General features: G+C 35.9%; 2 protein-coding genes and 1 non-coding gene across 4 annotated transcripts; 2 read left to right on the top strand and 1 right to left on the bottom strand.

Moving 5' to 3' along the window:
* Positions 1-35: 35 nt before the first annotated feature.
* On the bottom strand, positions 36-10,496 carry LOC108218459 (D-lactate dehydrogenase [cytochrome], mitochondrial). Of its 2 annotated transcripts, none has more exons than XM_017391391.2 (18): positions 10,138-10,496; positions 9,937-10,042; positions 9,734-9,834; positions 9,031-9,079; positions 8,760-8,852; positions 8,517-8,631; positions 7,466-7,526; positions 6,695-6,731; positions 6,556-6,617; positions 6,126-6,222; positions 5,335-5,409; positions 4,965-5,073; positions 3,959-4,068; positions 3,193-3,255; positions 2,503-2,582; positions 1,552-1,682; positions 1,049-1,092; positions 36-447 (listed from the first exon to the last, which is right to left on the bottom strand). In XM_017391391.2, exons 1-18 carry the CDS (start codon positions 10,389-10,391, stop codon positions 328-330), a joined length of 1,707 nt encoding a protein of 568 aa, XP_017246880.1. In that variant the 5' UTR covers positions 10,392-10,496; the 3' UTR covers positions 36-327. The 2 variants fall into 2 exon arrangements, with proteins under 2 accessions (XP_017246880.1, XP_017246881.1); XM_017391392.2 differs by having other exon boundaries at positions 9,937-10,039; positions 10,138-10,495.
* A 1,523-nt stretch (positions 10,497-12,019) lies between these two features.
* Positions 12,020-14,223, top strand: LOC108218460 (uncharacterized). The gene is made up of 2 exons (XR_010291280.1): positions 12,020-12,206; positions 13,346-14,223. It is a non-coding gene; the product is annotated as an uncharacterized LOC108218460 (transcript).
* Positions 14,224-16,559: 2,336 nt separating this feature from the next.
* On the top strand, positions 16,560-21,981 carry LOC108218457 (probable glutamate carboxypeptidase AMP1). The gene is made up of 10 exons (XM_017391390.2): positions 16,560-17,668; positions 18,457-18,699; positions 19,335-19,487; positions 19,604-19,672; positions 19,857-19,944; positions 20,246-20,329; positions 20,417-20,505; positions 20,899-21,012; positions 21,106-21,240; positions 21,631-21,981. The coding sequence occupies exons 1-10, from the start codon at positions 16,721-16,723 to the stop codon at positions 21,814-21,816; spliced, it is 2,109 nt and encodes a 702-aa protein (XP_017246879.1). The 5' UTR covers positions 16,560-16,720; the 3' UTR covers positions 21,817-21,981.
* Positions 21,982-22,259: the final 278 nt, after the last annotated feature.

Raw genomic sequence — 22,259 nt, 5'->3', positions numbered from 1 at the left:
AACTCAAAACAAAGATACAATCATAAACATCCCTGTGAACAAGATCAATTTATCATCATCATATAATTCAAACCATAAAATCTGTCCAACCAGTGATTTTTTTTTAAAATATTTTTTTGACAGATCCAACCAGTAAATTAGTTGGAAGCTGGTATAACTATTTGTATTGAAATGTATTATGGAAACAAAAATCTTTGGTTGTAATCAAACATATATTGAACAGGACTAGTCTATGGGGGCATGGGAGAAGAGGTGTTAAACATACACCCATAAATGCATATATGTGGGTGGGCCTGTGTGGATGTAGACAAAGATGATGTATCGTCACTAGAAACAGACATGAGGAGGAATGACCTTTCCTGGATTCATGATGTTATTGGGATCTAATGCATCTTTTATCCTCTTCATTGTTCTTAAAGCCTCTATTCCAAGTTCTTCCTCAAGGTACTGTTAATTATACAAAACATCAGTAAAATCATTTATAGCGAAAAAGACAAACAATAACTTAAAAACCAAATCATGTCAAGATCCTTTCAAACAAAAATTTAATATCTTTACCAAAAAACATAATGTGAATAAGTAGAACATGGTATACAACATCTTCACTCTTTAAGAAGAACAACTAATGACCTTGATACTGTTATTCACATCAGCTAGATTTTATTGAAAAATTTGGGAAAGGCCAACTAAAAGAACTTTGCATACTATATGTCTCCACTGAAACTCGGCCTCTGTCCTTATATAAGTACCAATCCCGAAGTTCTAATTTCAAAATATTCAACTAGCATCTCATTTAGCTGGGAAAGAGCATCTCTATGACTCTACCAAGTACCTACCAACATGTAGCAGTTGTTTCCATAATGTCGATATAAACTATCGATGTGGATGATCGAAGTGCAACGATTAATTTTCATTTTACTAATAGGTAAAAAATACTGAAAAGTAACTTTTTAAGGTAATCCAAACAGGCCAATATATCTCTCTCGAAATATTAGGTAGGTGCTAATTTTTTCTCATTGTGCTCTGTGTTATGATGTGATTACAGTACCTTCATTTTCCCGGTACCTACACCATGTTCTCCGGTACAAGTTCCTGATAATCACAAAACAATAGAAATCCTCTACGTTAATAACATAACATGCGAGGCATCTGCAGCAAAATGGAAATATAAAATATGACATGACAGACAGAGAAAGGGAGTGTAGGGCATAGGCAAGGAAAGGAAGCCATCGTTCAGTAATGCTTGTTTGGTCAAAAAAAGGGAAGTACTAAAAGGATATAAATAAACAAGAGGCGCTCCCAATTGAAAGTAGAAAGTTGCACTTCCTACTCGCTATTCAATTTAGGGTCATTTTTCAGATTGATATACTGGTCATCCTCAATATGAAAGAAGTTTGCTTTGCATTTTCCCTCCCTCCAAAGTTTGTATCTTTGTTGAGGTCTTTACCCAGTATATATCACTCTCTATTTTCACTGGACGTGCATGTATGTTCAAGTAAAGAGGCGACGCAGAGTACAGAATTATATTAATGCAAAACCTGAGAATATTACCTTCCATTGACAACGCAGTATGAACCATACAATGGTTCAGTCTTTCAGCTTCCTTCCGTTGTTCCTCTTTGCTAGGGTCAAACATAATTAAAGTGTGGAAGTTCCCATCACCGGCATGAGCAACAACCATACTAAATCCAAAGATCAGTTAAACAGTAGACACGATCAGCATGAGAGAGCTATGGAAATATGTAAACCCAGTAGTTGTTTACCTTCTTGATAGGGTGGCAAATTCCGACACGACCACGACTCGAAATAATACGAATTAGGGTCGGGTCTGGGTTGGGTAATTTTTTACCTGAAAAACTCGGGTCGGGGTCTGGTTGACCCGGTGTACCCGAACCTGACCCGAAATATTTTTACATATAATATATCGGTCTTTCTAATGAGTGCCCAAGGGCACACAATAAACACTAAATTTGATGAGTTTGGTGGACTTGGTGTAAATGCACGGGTCTATCCATATTTTGTGATTAAAAGGCCAGTAAAAATGCATCACACTTATAGGAGTTAGCGCTTATTGTGTGCCCTTGGGCACACATTAGAAAATTCCATAATATATTTTGTATTATATATAAATATATATTAGCAAATTACATACACTTGTCATATATTATTTAAACAAATTTAGCCACTTAAAATCTCATTAAAATTATTGTTTATATTTTAATAATTTTATATAATAAAAAAATAATTTTAATTAGATTTCGGGTCAATTCGGGTTGATCAGGTAATGCACAGGTCGGGTTTGGGTTGAAATTTTCAACCCGTTTCGGGTTCAGGTCAGGTTTGGGTTGACCCAAAAACTGGATCAGGTAAAGACATCCCGATCTATTACCCGAAGTTGCCACCCCTGCTTCTTAATGGAACATGCAGAAGCATATATGCACAATAAACTTAGTAGAAATCTTTATAAACTAAATATATATGCATCACTGCCAAAGAACATACCACATCAGTGGGGAAGCGTCCAGCTCCTCTTTAGATTTCGATATTAATTCTGCTAGGTGCGACAAGGGAACACATACATCCTGTATAGAACAAAAAAAACACTATCAGTCATACCGCTGCCAGAATAGTAAGATAAACAATCATAATAGGTTACCCTGAAAAGTAAAATCCCCTTTTTGCCAGTATGACAAGATTTAAAAACTTTTGGTCTCAAGATATTTCATCTCAACAACTATGGATAAATAAATTTATATAAAACTATGAATAAATAATAATATACATATTCAGATTATAACACGGGTTTGGTATGGAGGCAGCTAAATGACAGCCTCGACTCTTTCTATAAAAGCATAACAGGATAAAGGTGATAATTGAATACAATTGCTTCATGCCCAGCCCTAGCCGTGGAAGTTGCACTTTTTAACTGTAATCTTGGCCATAAGAAGATGGAACTTGCATCAACTCATGGAAATTTCTCAAAAGGTTCCTATTAAAACTTATTGAAAGATTATACATTGAATTAAAACAAGCACCAGATGGACTTGATAATCATAATGTTACTAACTTATCAGAATACGATGGAAAAATGGGTCAGGCTACTCTACTACAGTCTACACAGTCCTGAGAACACATAATTTAACATTGAAAACTAGTGTTAAGAGGACCAGTGTAAATTAAGATAGGACTGACCGAAATCATTGCTTCACAATTAGGAGCCATTGCAAAGCAGGCCCAAAGTGCCTCTTTCCTTATCTGCGTGTGTGAAGTGAAGCACAGTGAATAGAAGTTTCCATGAAAATCTTAAAAGATAGAAAAGAAATGGTGATATATAAAATATATATCAGCATAATATAGCTAGTAAACCTGCTTATATAAGTAGGGTCAGGTTCAAATTAGAACCTTCTAATAAATCTGAATTCTGAACTCAGAACCAATATCAACTGCAGATTTTGTATAATAAACAACTGAGATTTATCCGTTCTGCTGCAATACTTAATATACTTGGTTCTGTTGCAGTACACAATAGTATATGTATTTGTAAATTATAGAATAAATGCGGTACACAATAATGTTGTTCACTAGATTACATAACCTTTTTTTATATAATTTTTCACCACATAACAAAACCTTTTATTTCAGTCTTATAATATGTTCAGAAAATATTATTATGTGAAAAAGTATTCAAAAAAAAACTATAGAAAAGTATCATGTTCTGCAGTAGAACATATAAAATAGTTACAAGGTTCTAATATTAAGGTGGTTCTAAGAGGAACCTAGCCCTGTAGAGATAATTAATTCACTTGAATACTAAAGGACATTATAATTGCAATATACAGGTCATCATTAACCACACCGCAACCAAGCACAAAATTTCATGTTCAGCATTTATATCATATAAATGCTGAACATATAAATTATATGTGATGGTAACTAAATGATTAGTTACGAAACTTACCTTCCAAAGCTCCTTTTTCGTTTCAGTATCTTCAGCAAACACAAAATCAGACCCATTGTGCTCAGACACTAATTTTTGAACTATCAATGTCTGCTCGCGTGCATATGCCTCTATTGTTTATCATAAAATAAAAGTAAGTTAGTAAACAAGGAATACATCTATATTTCATCACAACATGTATACAGCTTGGCTGTAGTATTTATTATTAAAGGATGAACAAAATCACACGACAAATGCCAAAAGCTTCCCATCGATACAATACTCATATGCGAGATGATAATTCTACTGACCTAATAAAAATAGGACAGAATTTTCAATCCAGAATAACCATGTAATGGGGTATAAAATATCCTCTGTATGCAAGTGTGCCATTTAGATACTATACGAAGTATTATTGTGATGACAAAGCTAAGTTATAAACCTAATATTTAATGCATGAAGGTCAGATTGTTTGGTGACAATCACCACACGCTGGTTAGATGGACAGAAAAAGTACACGTTCGCCTTTTTAGATATGGAGCTTGTAAAAGGTAGCCGGTTAGATTCCTGTGAATTCTTGTGCGTTGTAACAGTATTCTATACTCATAATCTCACACTCACATTCAAATTCAGAATTCTTTATGGTGTCCCATGTCCTTTGGACAGGCAGTGTTTTTAAACTTTGGTCTCCTTGTGTTCCAGATCATCAATTACACAACAAGTAGCAATTGATAGTTTCAGCTGACTGCTTTGCATAACTTTACTACGTTGGGTAGCTTTTTTGTCATTTTAATTGCATCAGTTCCTAATTAATTCTGCAACTATTAGATAGAAAACGTCATTTAATAGACAGCCCAATCAATATACATGCCTTGCTACTTTCGTAACAGGGAACACAGTCGGTCTGTGGCATATCTAGAGAAAGAGTGAAGAACACCCTATCTTATCTCATGCAAGGACAAGACATTGGAATTTAACTTCAATATTGTGGGAAAAGTGACGGCTATAGAAGAGAAACCACTCCCACCTGTGCCTACAAATTCAAACATCAAAGTTGGAACCTCGGGCAAGTCCTTGCTGTTAGCAACATTAATAGCTTTCACCTGGACCTCATCTAACAGCTCTACCCTTGAGACCTGATGAAAAGATGAAAGGAAATGAATAAGGAGTTGGGAGACAGTTTATAACTTTGCATTCCAAAGAATGAAATTGGAGACATTTTATGACTTTGCATTCCAAAGAAAGTAATTGCCTGCTTTTGGTCCCGAGAAATAATACCAAAATATCCATTTAAGAATAATTAAGAAATGAAATGAGATTCAAAATTTTAGGATACAGCAATATAACTATATAGTATATACTATATACTAATCAAAATGTTAAATCGCATATCAGACCTGTATGCCACACTTCATAGTCGCGATAGCAACATCTGCTGCATCCTTAATAGTAGGAAAGTTACACATTGCAACCTGTATCACATATCCCGCAATTTTGTACATGGTAAACAGAACATGACTGTAAGCAACAAGTAATTAACATATTTTATCAATCAAAAATACAATTGAGAACACTAGATTGAGAATTTAAATGAAACACTTGGAAATAGGTTCTAGTTAGATGAAGCGGTAGATATATTGTTGCAAGCCATACTACACTATCTAGTGCTAGCTGTGAAATTGTTAAGATGAAGCCTGACATCAATTTTAGAGCAGCAGTATTGTAGAAAGCTAGTGGCCAAGTTCTGTGATTCTATTAAAATGGCCACTGCTCTTGTAACAAAAAGCGAAAACAGCAGATACATATATATACACAAGTAACACAATGTTTAGACACAGATTCTGCCCTTCTTTTCCAAGTCCTACACTCATTTCTCTCTAGTCTCTTCCTAATACACTATATGCATATATTGTGTGATGGCATCAGAGCTCCAAAGCCTTGTTAAATCAAAGCTCAGAAGCCTTGTTATATCAAAGCTCTGGTACCATCTAAGATATGATAATGAGATTTTAAAATATGGCACCTAGAAGTATGTTATTGTTTTTTATCATCTGTGATTTTTTTTGAGTCAAGCTAGCCCCCCCCCCCCCCCCCCCCCAAAAAAAAATACATCAGCCGGCCCCACAACTGCTAAAAACTGTTTGACTGCATATGGAAAATGAAATTAACTAAATACAAAGTAAATTACCACTGAATATTGTGGAATTTTTTGCAGACGAAGTGTAACTTCAGTTATCACCCCTAAGGTGCCTTCACTTCCGATCATCAGTCGTGTCAGATCATACCTGAAATTGTGAGATAAAGTTAAAAGAAGAAGGTTAGCTAACACTAATGCTAGGAACAATTTAGCACATAGTTAACCAGATACTATAATTAATTGTGTATCCTACTAATGACATGCATTACATTCTAGAACAGCAGGCAAAGAAGAGCGCGATAAGAATTCTTTTAAAATTAGAGTTCAGAGTTGAAGCTGCTATGATTTCTCTTAAAAAAAAATAAACTCAGCTACAATTAAATGTATGTTGTCCCTAAGAGCCCCATATGATTCAAAATTCCAGATATTGCTAAGCATGTATTCAACAAGTCACAAGTCACGTAAAAAATCAGGAACCCACCCAGCAGCACTTTTCCTGGCTCGAGATCCTGTTTTGGCTATATCTCCATCTGCTAGAACTACCTGGAATTACAGAAAGTAACAAGTAAATACAAGTATCACTCAATAATTTTCTAGTATTGCATATAGAGGTAATCAACCTTAAGATTAATGACATTATCACGCATAGTACCATACCTGCATTCCAAAAACATATAAAAAGTCAGACATTCAAAGTTCTATTCATAATACAAATATAAAATTTAAACAAAAAGTTCCTAAGAAAGTCGATTCCATATTAACTTACACACAGAGAGTACTCTTCAGCTTATAAGAGCTTACTAAAGAAGTTGAGTCATATAATCAAGTACATGCTACTTACTTCTACATCTAAACTCAAGGTGAACTCATAGGACTACATTCTTTTTCATATAAACAAGACTTAATGGAGGGTAAATCAGGCATCCACTTATTTATATTACATTTCATGGCCAAACTTCACGTTAAAGTTGTTTGTTCTGCACCTAATATTAAGAATGTGCCTAAAGATTTGGGCTTAGAAATTACCATACATAATAGTGAACACTGCTTTCACTATCTGATAAATCATGGTGATGCAGTATATACAGAACCAATGGTGCAAGTGCTATGTTCTTTATGCATCAGGGTGGTCCAAAACACAAAATAATATTAGGAGCCTCTATTAAGTATTCAACACTTGTGTGACGTCAAAATACTCTCATTGCAATTATGCATGCTAAAATATAATTATTTAAAGATTAAGTCCCCTCTATATCAATATTGGAAAGAGAAATAAACATAAACTTAAACTATTGACAAGTCGATATGTTTCTTTTCTACAAAAGTTTGGCATTTCTGATTGCAAAGACGAGTATGGAAAAACACTAAAAATAATAGAAGACATGAAATACCTCACTGCTAAAGAACCAGAGCAACGAGTAGCACACATCCCACCAATGGTCGCTCCAGGCCCTGCCATGCGATAATTCAAAAAATAAAGTTCTGCCACATAGCCACGACTATATATTCCCCCGATTTGGCGCTGACTCGGCTGAGTACGTGTCCGACTCACCATGTGGCGTGTCAACACACATACAGCAGTAGACACGCCTTCGACACGGGAGCGACAGCGGGGGAACACGGTGTCGGTCCTCCTTAAAAAAGGCAGATAACCTTCTTTCACAGCCTCTCTCTTCTATTTTCTCTGCATCTCGTTCACAACCTCTCTCATCTCTTCTCTCTGCATCTCTTTTCTCTCAGCTAGGAAGATGGGCATTCTTATAGGCATGAAAATGCATCAAAACGAATTTTATATTTGATTACACTTATTGTAAAGAAAGTTTTGTTACTATTATGAATGAAGTTGTTTAATGTTATATAAATCCTAATTTTTTATGAATATCTATAATTTTTTTGCCGAGTCCCGTATCCATGACTCTTGGATGATTGGTGAATCCCAGTGTCCCCGTATCCGAGTCCATGCTTCTTAGGTTAATAAGCAACTATTCAACATAAAATATCCATATGGGATTAATATAATTTCTGTATATAACAAAGAATCAACTAATTATCCTGTCATTATTAGATCAGTCTCTCAATGTGTCTAACCCGGATGTCACACCTCACATCCATGATCATCAGGTGCTGGTATCAACAGTGCGATACAAGTATTTGACCCGATTAGGAGAGCCACTAAATCATTGCACTCAACTAACTAGAGTGTGCTAATATTCTTGAGTTGCAATAAATGGGTATATCCTTTATTTTGTTTGCAAAATTATGTTATTCTGTTTCATTATCTCTGTAAGTAAAAACAAAGTAACAAATGTTTAGGTCCCAAGATGAAGTATACTGTAGAGCTTTATACCCCGCACTTGACGACTTGGAACATAATACCAAAATAACTATAAAATCATTTCAAATATCAAAATGTTAGGACCAGCTAAACAAATAAACACTAACCAGGATCGAGAGGAAAGAATAGGCCATGTGGCTCAAGATATTCATTGAGTTCCATCCATCCAATCCCAGGCTCAACAACCACATCCATATCCTCAACATGTAATGCTTTGACACTCTACAAGTTCAAATTATTGCTGCAAAACAATTAAGAAAAGGCGACGATTTCCCAAATACAACTATGATAAATGATACAACATAGGGACTAGGGTCATGTGCAATTATATAAGAAAAATCGGCTCTTACTTTCATTAGAGTCATGTCAATGCAAACACCTCCACTAGGGGATAGTGTATGACCCTCTATTGATGTAGCTCCGCCGTATGGTATGATGGGTACCTGCTTATAAACATTGGAAGGATATAGACAAGCAGGCTTAATAACCAAACGCATTGTTTGGCACTAAATTAAGTTTGGAAATAGACAACGAATATGATTTGGTTAGCTCTATTTAAATTGATTTCCACAGCCCACTAAAATTGGCCAAGACGGTAAAGATATCGGTAGGTTTTCATACCTTATGCTTATTACAAGTTTTGACTATTTTGGAGACTTCCTCTTCTGACCTACATACAAAGATTTAAACATTTTTACGAGAAAGTGGAGGAGAATAATGTCAGGGAATTACTAAGAAGAAACCAAGGAGGAGGTAAATACAACAGGATGAGGAGTCTGACTTCGAAGAAATCTTGTAAAATAGAATATTAAGAAAGACTCTGTCCCATGATACTATATATATGTGATCGTAATAGCACAAATTTGACCTACTTCGGACCTTATAATGATGTTACTAGTCAGTCAACAAATTCTAATACTATGTTCTAAAATATGAAGCACATGTAGATGTACAATCAAAGAACAAAGACAACAGATGCCAGTGCCAAATATATAAGGAGAACACACAAGGCGAGAGCTACAAAATGACATAGAGAGTGAATCTGACCGGGGATATTTTACACGAAACACGCACGAGAACGACACGAAACACGCACGAGAACGACACGAAACATGCACGAGAACGACACGAAAGTACACGAACCCTAGATGGGTCGGTTTCATGTTTGGTCTTTGAGTACACGACATGAGAGTTTACGATACGAACGAATTGACAGGTCTAATAGCAGTGCAATCAAGGAACAAAGACAACAGAAGCCAGTGCCAAATAAATGATGTAAACTTGTGTGCGAGAGCTACAAAATGACGTAGAGAGTGAATCTGACCGGGGATAAACAACTACGTCAGGGATGTTAACTGCTTTGTGAAAACTGTTTTGAGGTTTTCCATGGAAGTGTCTTTCGTTATAATCCATCGACATGTTATCCTAAAAACCAAAGCAATAATGTGAAATAAACTCCGATGAGTACAGAATGAAAACCGATAAAATCGGTAAGTCAATATACACTCATTGGCAAAGGAACATTACTTTACAAATATCCTTCAATTCATCAATAAGCTGTTGAGGTATATTCCTGCGATAACCTTTAACCGCGTAATCCGTGCTGTCTTTTCCCCCATAGTTCAAACCGCTACTAAACATAATCAACAAACAAACACAATAATCACCAGGCAATGTCAATTAAAGAACGAGAGTAGTGTTGAATTATAATAATTTGTGATTGAATACCTTTCGGCGTGTAGATTAGAGGAATCGCAAAGAGCGGGAGAGTCTAGGGTTTTGAAGGCGAATGATCCAGCCGAGAAAGCAATTGCGACGGGGAGCAGCGAACTTAGCCAGGAAACGTTTGGGGTTTGCTTGTTATCTGAACTGATTACGTTGGTTTTGATGTGATGGTGCGGCCTGTGGGTGTGGAACAAGGAGTTTCTGAGGGTGCTTTTGTTTAACGATTTCAATGAAGAGAAGAGGCGAGAGAAGGCCATGGAGGTTTTTTTTTTGCGGATAAAATTTACGGGGAGTTGAGTGATGTGTCGACGTAAATATACAGAGGAGAAAAGACGGGGCCAGGGATTTAGCAATGAATGAAAAATCAGACAATACCGCGAGAATAGGAAGGTGTGAACTAAGAAGATGTATTGGATTGAGATTTCAAAGCATTTTTTCGTATTGAAATTCGATTGTATTCGATTCGGATGGTCTGAAATTCATTAAAATCATTAGATATTCAATTGAGATTTTAAATTATTCTACAAAATTTGGTGGTATTCAATTGAGATTTTAAATTATGCTTTAAAATCTGATAATATTCAATTGAGATTGTTTAAAATCTATTAAAATCTTATGGTATTCAAATGTTGATGGTTCTTTTTTCATCTCATAAAATAATGGATTTTGTGGCATTTTTCAGTGTATTTTTAGTTTTTGGAAATCCCACCAAAATCAATGGGATTTTGAAGCATTATACCTAAATCCTATCAACTCTGCGATATTTTATCAAGAATCCGCGCAAAATCAAAATCACATACGATCCATTAAAATCCATAGACTAAAAACAATCCATTAAAATCCCAATCGAATACGCCCACGTAAATAAAAGTTGCTTTTCAATGAATATGTGAATTTTATTATAGTAATATCTTGTTTATAAAAATAATGTTTGTAAGACAATACAATTTCGTTATTTCAAAAAAAGATAACAACTTATTATTAGATTAAAAAAGATGTATCGCATTGGGATTTTAAATCACTATTTTTCATTTATGAAATCCAAAGGTATTCGGTTGAGATTGTTTGAAATTTATTAAAATATTAAAATTTTCAATTAGGATTTTAAATTATGCTACAAAATCTGGTGATATTCAATTAGGATTATAAATTATACTTTAAAGTCCGATTGTATTCAATTGGAATTGTTTAAAATTCACTGAAATCTGATGGTATTCAATTGGAATGGTTTAAAATCCATTGAAATCTGATGGTATTCAATTAGGATTTTTTCGGTGTATTTTAAGTTAATCAGCATTTGAACACCATCAGATTTGAATGAATTTTAAACCATTCCAATTGAATATCATAAGATTTTAAAATATAATTTAAATTCTTAATTGAATACAGAGTTAAGTTCTATGGAGTACAAAAAAAATTGGAGTCATCTAAATTTCAATTTTTTTTGTCCAATAATATTTGTAAATATTTGACAATCTGCACATTATGTTCTGCAACATAAACATCGTGATCAAATGGTACAATAATTATTTTTATAAATCATAGGACTCTATGTTCTGCAATATAACTAATAAGCAGAACAATAATCTTAACACTTGTTAAAGTTGAAAAATATTAATGATTAATTGACAATTATGTGCAAGACAACTTATAAATGATAGATTATATCAAAATTTGGATAATCAAAGATATATAGGATCAAACCAAAAAATTATGATTTGTACTCCATAGTAACTCTTGAATACAATCACATTTTGTAGTATAATTTATACTCCCAATTAAATATCTCAAAATTTCAATGAATGTCAAACAATCTCGATTAATCCCAGTTGACGCTCGGATTTCATAATTTCGATCATGATTTATGACCTTATTCGATATTTTGATAAATCGGTTCATTTTTCACGGAAATAATCAGCCCTACCCGACAGGGTACTGTACCTGTATTTAGATACTACTGTACACGTCAAATAAACAGCTAGAAGAAGACTAACAGATTCTGAGACAAAGGAGTCAAATATCGGCGAATCGCGAATTCAATCAACGATTTATCCTCAATTTCCCATACTCAGGTAACTCGATTTCTATGTTCAGATTTTTCCTACTCCGAGTTAATTGCGCCCAATTAAATATACTCGATTACACTAGGGTTTCTATTGTCTTGATTCTCTAGCTATTCCGTATTTACAGGCGTCTCGAAAACTATGAATCTAAGATATTAAAATTATGGTTTAGTCGCGGATCATGGTTGTGAAAATCAAACTTAATTTGAAATCCGGCATACACTGTTTTGCTATTCTCTTAAAGAAGCCCCAGTTCCAAAGAGTGGGAAGCGTTGATCGTTATTTACTGCACTTATTTGGTGAAGTCTGATCTTTCCTTTTGAAATGATGCTTTCAAATTACTCAATGCACCAACTCTGAGAAAGATTTTGTGAATGTAGGTGTTTGTCGACTGTGGTCCGGTCTCATTTGACGACTGTGGTCCAGTCTCATCTTTAGAAATGTGGTGGTCGAATTATTTAAAACTATGAGAAAATTTTAGTAATATTGGTGTTTGACGACTGTAGGCAATGGATATCAGCATTTGACTTTCTTTAATCATGACAAAAACAAATGTGCTGTTGATTGCATACTTCTTGAACCTGTCTGGATTGGACAATGCTGTTTGATTTGGAATTGTGTTATATTTATTTTATGATTGAAATGTAATTTTCTGTCGTGCTTTCCTAGTGGTTGAGCTCAGAGAAGCACCTTGCACTTGCTGCCACTTCACATGTAGCAATTATGCACAGATAATAAGTAACATTTGCACCCCATACATTCTAAAGCATGAGGGTTCTATATGTTGCAGAATTTACAAGTTTGGCAGTTTAAAATCGCCATAGGGTCTTGCAGGTAGAGTGACCTTAAAATGAGACCAGCGCCCAAACTATTTTATCACGCAAACTTGCTTTTTTGTTGTATAACTTCGGGCTGCTATCTTCTAGTTGTTCCCACACAACACAACACCAGGGAATACAGTTGAAAAGTTATATTTGAATATGTGTCAGGGATCCTGCATCTTCTGAAATCGACAATCTTTCATAGCTATCCCGTAGTTTATCATTTTCAGTAATAGACAGTTTTCAAGAAGAGCAGTAATGGTATGTACTATAATATCATTAAATTCATCTGTTTCTGTGGTAATGAGTATACTGTATCTTTCACAGGTTTGAGCACTAATGGTGAAACCAAAGCAAAGGCATCAGCTGCCTGTAAATAGTGGATCTGCGCAAGAAACTGATGGAGAACATGACTGGGTGATAGTCAAGAAGCAGAAAGTTACTATATTGATCCCTCCTTTACCTGTTACTAAAAAGTCTGCAATGCCTAACCCAAAGCAAAATCAATTACAAGATAAACTTGGGAACTCAGTCAATGTTCAGTCACCTCCTTTGATCAAACCAAATTTCTGGAGACACTCAGATACTAACGGAGAAAAATCTGTATCTATAACTCGTGAAAAAACTATTCCAGATTTTGAAAAGCCTTTTGCTTCTCAAACCATTTCGCCAGCTCCATGTCCACTAAAGCCAGATACCCTACAGCCCAGAATAGGTTCTAAATTTCCTGTTGTTCAGTATTCTGGATATAAAAGGGCAGTTGGGGTACGTAGTGCCTCCAAATTGAAGAGAAAGACCAAAAGCTTCCGTGACGGAAATTTGAGACTTCATCAGAGTTTAAGGGCATCAAATCTTGAGAGGAAGCTGCGGAGGGCTGGGGGGTTGAGTCGCTGGCTGACCTCACTGGGACTTGATCAGTTTGTTACATTTTTCGAAAGTAGAAGGGTCAGCAAATTTCAGTTGGTGAACCTCACTATGAAGAAGCTCAAGGACATGGGAGTAGCAGCTGTTGGACCTCGCAGAAAACTGATGCACTCAATCGACTGCCTTTGCCAGCCACACTGTTTCGTGGCCTTGTAAATGCTGCCAGGTGTAAAAACATTTGAGCATGAAGGAATCACTATAAGTGAAACACATGCTCTATATTTAGCGGATGAATAGGGGTACACCTTTTACTGTTTTATGCCAGAGGTAACTTTCGTTTACTTGTTGGTAAAATAATAAGTAATTACATGGTCATCAAGACATTAACGAAATGACAAGATCGTGCATTCTTCATTTCCATGTCTTTGCCTGTGTTAAAATTTGAAGAGTAGCGAAAACAATGACAACATAAAAACATACATATGTGCAAGTATCTATAGACTGGAAGAATAGCAGAGAGGTAATATGATGAAAGGATGAAGAAGTGTACAGAATTCAATAAATGCAGAAACATACCAAGTTTTTGATTTTCTATTAAGAAAATAGATAATGCATGGATTTGTATAGTTTACATCAATTCTAAATCCCCTTATCGGTCATCACTTATCAGGTAAACACTACGGAGTATAATATATTGAGCAGATGACCATAAAACGTTTAAATAATGAAATCGTAATATGAATTGAAACACCTAGGTGCTTATAATCTTACTTCTATATCTGTATATCTGTTTTCATGTTTCTGATAATATATGTGAGTCGATTGTGAATGGAATTGTAGTGGACCAGCAAGATATGATTTTGAGAATCTATAATGTACAGCAAGGGTCATCTCAATGCCTATTGCCTACTCCCAGGCTACAATGATGGATGAGAGGATTAGCATTATATGGACCTTTTTCTTTCCAGGTGAGAAGCATGTTGGATGCATCAGTTCTAATGCTCTATCCACTCACTTTCTTGCATCAATATCCACTCTCCTCCTCTCTGTCTATTTTTTATATTTACAGACGGAGAATGTGGAGCCTTTCGCTTTTAGCATAACATGCAAAGTGAGGTTTATTCGCATTCTCCCGGGAGGTAATCAGTGTACAATCTGGATATATCAGTTAAGGTAGGGAAAGTTTCATCTTTTGCATTTTCTACATAAGTTAAAGAGTGATAGTTGCCAAGGCTATACGGTAATAATAGTTTTGGACTCTGGTCAGCTTGTGTTAGTTTTATACGATTAGCACTACCACTATGCTTGTTACTCTTGTAAACAGGATAAGCGAGACAGAGCACTTGGAATATGATAGTGCGATCCACCTATTGTACTCGTACTCCCAGGGAACCTTGAATAAAATCACAAAATCAAACTGAGGTCGGCTGATTATTATTCGAATAATTTGCAAGCTTCAATTACAAGTGCCAATATGGCTCAACGTTAAAGGATTTCTACAGCGGGAACAAAAGGAAGTGTCCAAGTTAAAAGATACCATCCTTCGGCCGTCTCGAAAATTTAAAAAATTACTCACTTTACTGTGCACGCATATTGTCATGTGAGTGAATATAACTTTAGAAAAGAGGTGTATGTACATGTTCACATCATGAATATATTAATATAACTATATAAGATTGTATATGGATTGATACTCCCCTCCGTTTCAATTTACATGTTCACTTTTGAAAAAAAAATTTGTTTCAAATTAGTTGTCCACTTCAACTTTCAATGCAAAATCATATTTCCAAAGTTATTTCTACTCCACATATCTCCTATTTATATTTCCTAGATCAACCTCATACCACATGTTATGGTCATTTAATGCAATTGATTTGTAAACAACCACTTTTCTTAAACAACTGTGTGATTTTTTTAAAGTGGACATGTAATTTGAAACGGAGGGAGTAATAACTTGATACATATATTTTAATTCAAACTCAAAGCACGAGAAATAGAGTTTCAAATTCAATGCTTGCTAATCTGATCCCGCTCGGTGATCAGGCGACCCTGAATTTTTATTATTCGTACTCTAGTCGCGTTTGTTCCTATGAAATGAATTGATGATAAAATTAATTATATACAAAATAAATATAAAATTTATTAAAATACAAAACAAATATGAGGATCAAAGATTCCGCTCCACTAAACAAATTACAGGTGGGGGCTACAAGGAAAACAACTAATTTAACTTTTATGTATAAAATTGCAGAACTATTATTGATTTGAGCTTGATCAAATCTGCATTTAAATAATTTGGATATCACTTTATTCATAAATTGACATCCTTTCTAATCATATCCTACGTGCCCTCACTTTTTCAATCATATAATCTTTGCACAGATCTTCATTACCTAATTATTTTGAATTATCAACGTACCAATTCATCATTACTTTCACCAGGAATAAGTTCGAAATAAGTTTTTTCTTTTTGCTTTTTCAAGCTGAAATACTATTATCATCTCATTCACTTATACTTATATAATTTTTTGTATCATTTAATAAGCGTTTTAAGATTTTTGTGAAATGTACTTGTATAATTTATTTTAAAGGATGATAAATCAAATCATAGAAAAATACCTTTAATTTAGTTTAACGGATAATAGAGTTAAACACCGTAAACCCGGTGAACCAAACAAGGCCATATAGAGCACGTACGATACTGAGAGAATAAAACTGAAAATGCACTAGGCACTACACAGTACACACTGCACACTACTTGTGTTCACGCCCACTGAAATTCTAAAACCTCTCAACTCCCCACCTGAAACAGCCTCACCTCCGCCGCCCAACGCCACCATGCCTCAGCCATTCCCGTCAACCATCATTCTCGCATCGACAGCACCCTCATGCACTCTCCTCTCTCTCTTCTCCTGCATCCTCCTCGTCTCTCTCTTCTCTCTCCACCTCCACCACCACGTCTCTCCTCTCTCCCAACAACACCACAAATCTCTCTCCCTGGATGCCCTCACAGCCTCCTTTCTCTCCAGCTCTAACAACAACACTATCTCTGACTACCTCCACTCCCTCACTCTCCACCCTCATCTCGCGGGAACCCAGCCGTCTCTCTCCACCGCGCTTCTCGTTCTCTCCCACTTCATCTCTCTCAATCTCTCCGCGCATCTCTCCAACTACACAACTCTCCTCTCTTACCCTCTCCACTCCTCACTCTCCTCCCACTCCAACTCCACCACCACGCACTTCTCTCTCCCCGAGCCACACTCCAACGACGTCGTTTCGCCCTACCACGCCTACTCCCCCTCCGGCTCCGTTTACAGCACCGCCGTCTTCGTCAACTACGGGAGAGACAAGGACTACAATGCGCTGGAGGCGCTGGGCGTGAGCGTCAAAGGCTGCGTCGCTATCGTGCGCCGCGGCGGCGATATGTCGAGAAACGCGGTGGTAACGAAGGCGGCGAAGAACGGAGTGGCGGCGGTTGTAATGTACACAGAAGCCGAAGCGAATTACAAAAATGGAGTGGAGAGGGGGACCGTGATGGATGGAATGGGGGACCCACTCACGCCAGGGTGGGCCAGTGTAGCGGATGCTGAGAGATTAGGGTTTGATGATCCTGACGTTGTAAAGAGGTTTCCGGCGATTCCGTCAATGCCGGTGTCGTCGGAGACAGCGGAGGAGATAATGAGGACGCTGGAAGGGGGTAGGGTTCCTGAGGAGTGGAAAGGAAGCCTAAAGAGTTTTGTCAAAGGAATTGGTCCTGGCCCAACTAAGTTAAATTTCACTTACAAGGTTTGTTATGTTTGTTTTTGGACCACTTATGTTTTTTGTTATTTTGTCATGGTAAGATCTTGGGTTGTACTTTTATTTGGCAAGTGGGTCAGTGAGATATGTTGTATCATGGTCTCTGGGTATGTTTTTGTTGTTCTGTTTGTTTCACACCATAGATTGTTCTGTATGCCTTATGTGGATATTGTGAACCGATTTGCCCGGTTTGGGAGATTTAGGATAATAGATACGGTTATTCTTTCTGATTGCTTGCTAGGTGTTGTCAAAAGACAAATGATGATACAAGTAAAACTATGACAAAATTGAACATCTCGCCTGGCCAGGAAAACACAAAATTGGTCAATGATGTCATGTGCTAAGTTGATGAAGAGACCTACATTTAGTGAGCTTGTGAATCATTCTGTTATTTCACAAGTGGCGTCGCTTTATAATTTTGTCAATTTTTGCCAAGAGCAAGACAAAAATGACTTGGAATGTGTTTGTAAGGCTTGACATGTTTGTGCTGATGCACTACAGTGTAAAATGCTTATTACTTTTACATTGTCACTTTGAAAGCCTTCTGATAATTGGTACATTAATTTTATCTGTACGGAAAGTTTCCCAAATGTGTCTTCTGACTCTGATTAGCACACTACTACTTTTTCCTCGCACATCTATTTAGAAATTGATGGAAAAAAAGTAAGACTTTTGATAAGTGGTGCAACTTGTTGTTCTCTTGTCTTTCATCTTGCTGGTAATAGTCGATATATTATTAGTGTTGATATATTTAAATAACTTCTTCATCTTGTTAGGGAGAAAAAAAGTTGGCGACAATCTATAATGTTTTTGCTGTCATAAGGGGATCAGAAGAGCCTGATCGCTATGTACTCCTCGGTAACCATAGAGATGCGTGGACATATGGAGCAGTGGACCCCAATAGTGGAACTGCTACGCTACTTGACATAGCTCGCCGATACTCTATTTTGAAAAACTCAGGGTGGAATCCTCGAAGGACAATTGTTCTCTGCAGTTGGGATGCAGAAGAGTTTGGGATGGTAGGTAATAGTCTATCTTCATCAGTCTCCAGCTTGTATAGATATAGAATTTAAAATTATATGCAAAGCTCAAAAGAATTTAAATGAATTTCAGAAAGCGGCATTACATCAAATTCAGTGCGTCAGCATATGATAGATTTTCTTATCCACTTCTCGATATGAATAAGCAACAAAGCTCAAAAAGAATTAAAATGACTTTCAGAAAGAGGCATTACATCAAATTCAGTGTGTCAGCATATGATAGATTTTCTTATCCACTCCTTGAAATGAATAAACAATTATTGGATAAAACTGAAATGTCACTTTGAAGTGTGATTACAAATATTCTTGCAGATGTGAAGTACCATTGGCATGAACCGAAACCCAATGTTCTAGAATAATTGTGTTTTCCACATTTTTAGAATTTCTGGTACAACAAAGTAATATATACAGTCATTCTTAGGCATCCAAAAATTCTTTCTTGAACTGGCCAAGTGATAAGTTCTCTGCCAGTGTTAGCGAATTCTTATAAGTCTGATGCATTCCACAGGATGACAGCACTCAAAAAGCATTCTATAATTTTGTATCCTTTATAAATGAATTTGATTTTGAAAACCTTATGTCTCACTCACTTAGTTTTTTCGTTGAACTTCCAGATAGGGTCTACTGAATGGGTTGAGCAAAACCTTGCAACTTTGGACTCCAAGGCTGTAGCTTACATTAATGTTGATTGTGCGGTTCAAGGGCCTGGACTCTTTGCTGGTGCTACTCCTCAGCTCGATGATCTTCTTGTTGAGGTCACAAAGAAGGTAAGGTATATAAAAAATGGAGAACTAAAATATCAAATTACTGAGAAATGTTAAATGCCAACCTAAATTTATTAGGTCACTGAATGGCTGTCATTGTGTTTTTTGATTGCTTAAAGGTTAAAGATCCCGACTCAGAGTACGCAACCGTATACGAGAATTGGGCCTCTAGTAATGGAGGTGTATATGTAAGTCCATAACTAGTCTCCTTTTGGCTTCACATATTCATCAAAACTGTATCTTGAGAGGTGGCATTAATGCTTTCCATACTTATGTGTTTGAAAATGGCATCTTAGCAAGGAACATATTTATTTTTTAATAGTTGCAATATACAGTTTAGAGATTAATCTGCTTATCTTGGTTGGGTTACAGATTGGGAGACTTGATAGAGTAGATTCTGATTTTGCTCCATTTCTGCATCATGCTGGGGTTCCTTCAATTGATTTATACTACGGAAAAGGTATGTCATATACTTGGCGCCTTTATTAATGTATTCAGAGATAATCATATCCTATATAAATGAAATAATTTCTCCAAAAAGTGACTAAATCATTGATTGTATAAATTTAGGGCAGTGTATTGCCCCCATCTTTACTTGTTACCAGTAACTATATAGTACGTATATCTACAAGTATATCAGTTAAATTATACTTTTCAAGTATAACAGAGATGTGTACAAAAAAGAAACTCAACTATTCATGTGCCAAATACTCAAATAGTCATGGGTCCTTCTATTTATGTTAATTCTCAATTTGTTCTAGATTTCCCAGTGTATCACACTGCTTTTGACTCCTACAACTGGATGAGAAATTTTGGAGATCCATTTTTCCAGCGCCACATGGCTGGTTAGCTTCTTATGTGTTTCAGGTTATACTTATATTATTTTAATTTATGATGAAGACACCGTGTTTTTTTTTCGTGTACATAATTAGTTGCTGGAATTTGGGGTCTCCTTGCACTTCACCTAGCAGATGATCCGATAATACCATTTAATTACCTCTCTTATGCGTCTCAATTAAAGGTATAGCACAAACTCTTTTCTTCAAATCAGGTTTTCATTGTTTGTTTATGACTTTAAGCGATATAAGAATCTTCCTAGCTGGACTGTACTATTTGGATTTTTCTATCCAGTGCATCAATATCTTTTTGGAGCTTTGTTGATAATTTTCTAGGTGACAGAACTCAAATTTCAAGTTAACTAAGCTCCTTTTTACTTATCAATACCTCATTGATGTTGGAGGTCCTCTTAACAATGTCTTCAAGTAAATAAGTTAAATAGGGGGTATATGCATATGAACAGGGTTAGGTGGAGTTGAAAGTCAGGATTGGCTAGTTGATTAATGTTGACAGGGCTGACTAAACAAAAAATAAAGTAAATTTGATGCATTCTTGATGTTTTTGAATTTTATGACAGGATTACACCAGCATTTTAAGCAACCTGCTTGAAGTGAGCATCTCGTTGTACCCTATAACTGCGGCCATACAAGAATTTGAAGCTGCAGCAAAGAAAGCTGAAGACGAAGCAAAGGTACGTACATGAATATACATAAAAGTTGCCTATTAAAATTGATCGATGTTAAGCAGATTCCATACCGTTTTGCATCTATCACTTGATCTGCAGAAACTGCGAGAGCACGAAACTAATGGATATAATATGCCGTTAAAGAAAAGGGCATTGAATGATCGACTGATGCTTGCTGAAAGAGGGTTCTTGGATACAGAAGGAATTCAAGGAAGTCGGTGGTTCAGACATCTTGTAAGCATTTTGCATTTATGTCATCTCAAGGGACTAAGTTTAAAAGCCATCACCTAATATTGCATTCTGGCAACCTCCAGAGTAGAAAATTAGAAATTATAATCTCAGGTCACCTTTTCCATAGACAAAACAGTATGCTTTGACCTAACAAAGTATATGAGTATTAAACCTTGTGGGTACAAGTGTACAAGACATCTAAATGTAGACTTTTAATGTCGTCCACAAGTCTATTTCAATGGCGTCCAGATGTCTTGTTTAAATTTCATGCAGCACATAGCTGAACCTTCTCTTACCTTTATTTGTCGACTTGACAAGACATCAATCAAACAACCTAGTAAATGTTTTGAACTATTAGAATGAGATTATAAACCAGGTAATGGTGTTTTGCAGGTATATGGGCCTCATCGTGTAGGCGAGAGCAGGCTTTCTTACTTCCCTTCAATAGTCAAAGCCATATTTCAGTCCGCAGGACTTCCTGGAGGACAGGCAGAGATCCAGCATGAGATTTGGAGGGTTGCTAGAGGCATCCAAAGAGCAGCCTATTTGCTGAACGGGGAAATTAACATAAAATTATAGAAAATCAGGAAAAAACATGGCAGTAATAGGTTGAAAAGGAGCATATTGCATGTACAGGTTGCTATTCTCTTTTTAGTTGTATATATAGTTTCATCACATTTTCTTGAATACTGTAATGCAAAAAATTAGATTAATTTTCCTCATATGATATTGTAGCTTCTAATATTATAGCTTGAAAGCTTGTTACTAACAGTATAAATGATAGAATGTTCAAATTAGTCATTTTAGCATTTTTGTGGTGATCATTTACAAAAACATTCTTTTATTGCCAAAAAACTGAAAAATAATTAGATATTATTTTTGTCTCATGAAGCTTATAAAATATGTTTCTCAAGATTTTAAATTTAGTATTGGTTTTTATAGAACATGACTATAGATATAGTACAGAACATGATCATAGAAATAGTACGTTGTATCGTGTTTCATGTTCTCCAATTTTTAAC

The sequence above is a fragment of the Daucus carota genome, chromosome 4 (genome assembly GCF_001625215.2).
Source record: "Daucus carota subsp. sativus chromosome 4, DH1 v3.0, whole genome shotgun sequence".
Classification (NCBI taxonomy): Eukaryota; Viridiplantae; Streptophyta; class Magnoliopsida; order Apiales; family Apiaceae; genus Daucus; species Daucus carota.
Note: the sequence above shows the minus strand (reverse complement) of the source record. Positions and strands in the feature narration are given on the sequence as shown.

Bases quoted from the DNA above. Each gene is read 5' to 3' on its own strand.
- LOC108218459 (XM_017391391.2), bottom strand. From the start codon at position 10,391: ATGGCCTTCTCTCGCCTCTTCTCTTCATTGAAATCGTTAAACAAAAGC. The intron at 5,074-5,334 runs GTCTGATATGCG...TCTTTTCATCAG, and splicing joins CTATGAAGTGTGGCATACAG to GTCTCAAGGGTAGAGCTGTT. The intron at 1,683-2,502 runs GTATGTTCTTTG...CTTTGGATTTAG, and splicing joins GACGCTTCCCCACTGATGTG to TATGGTTGTTGCTCATGCCG.
- LOC108218457 (XM_017391390.2), top strand. From the start codon at position 16,721: ATGCCTCAGCCATTCCCGTCAACCATCATTCTCGCATCGACAGCACCC. The intron at 18,700-19,334 runs GTAGGTAATAGT...TTGAACTTCCAG, and splicing joins ATGCAGAAGAGTTTGGGATG to ATAGGGTCTACTGAATGGGT. The intron at 21,013-21,105 runs GTACGTACATGA...CTTGATCTGCAG, and splicing joins AAGCTGAAGACGAAGCAAAG to AAACTGCGAGAGCACGAAAC.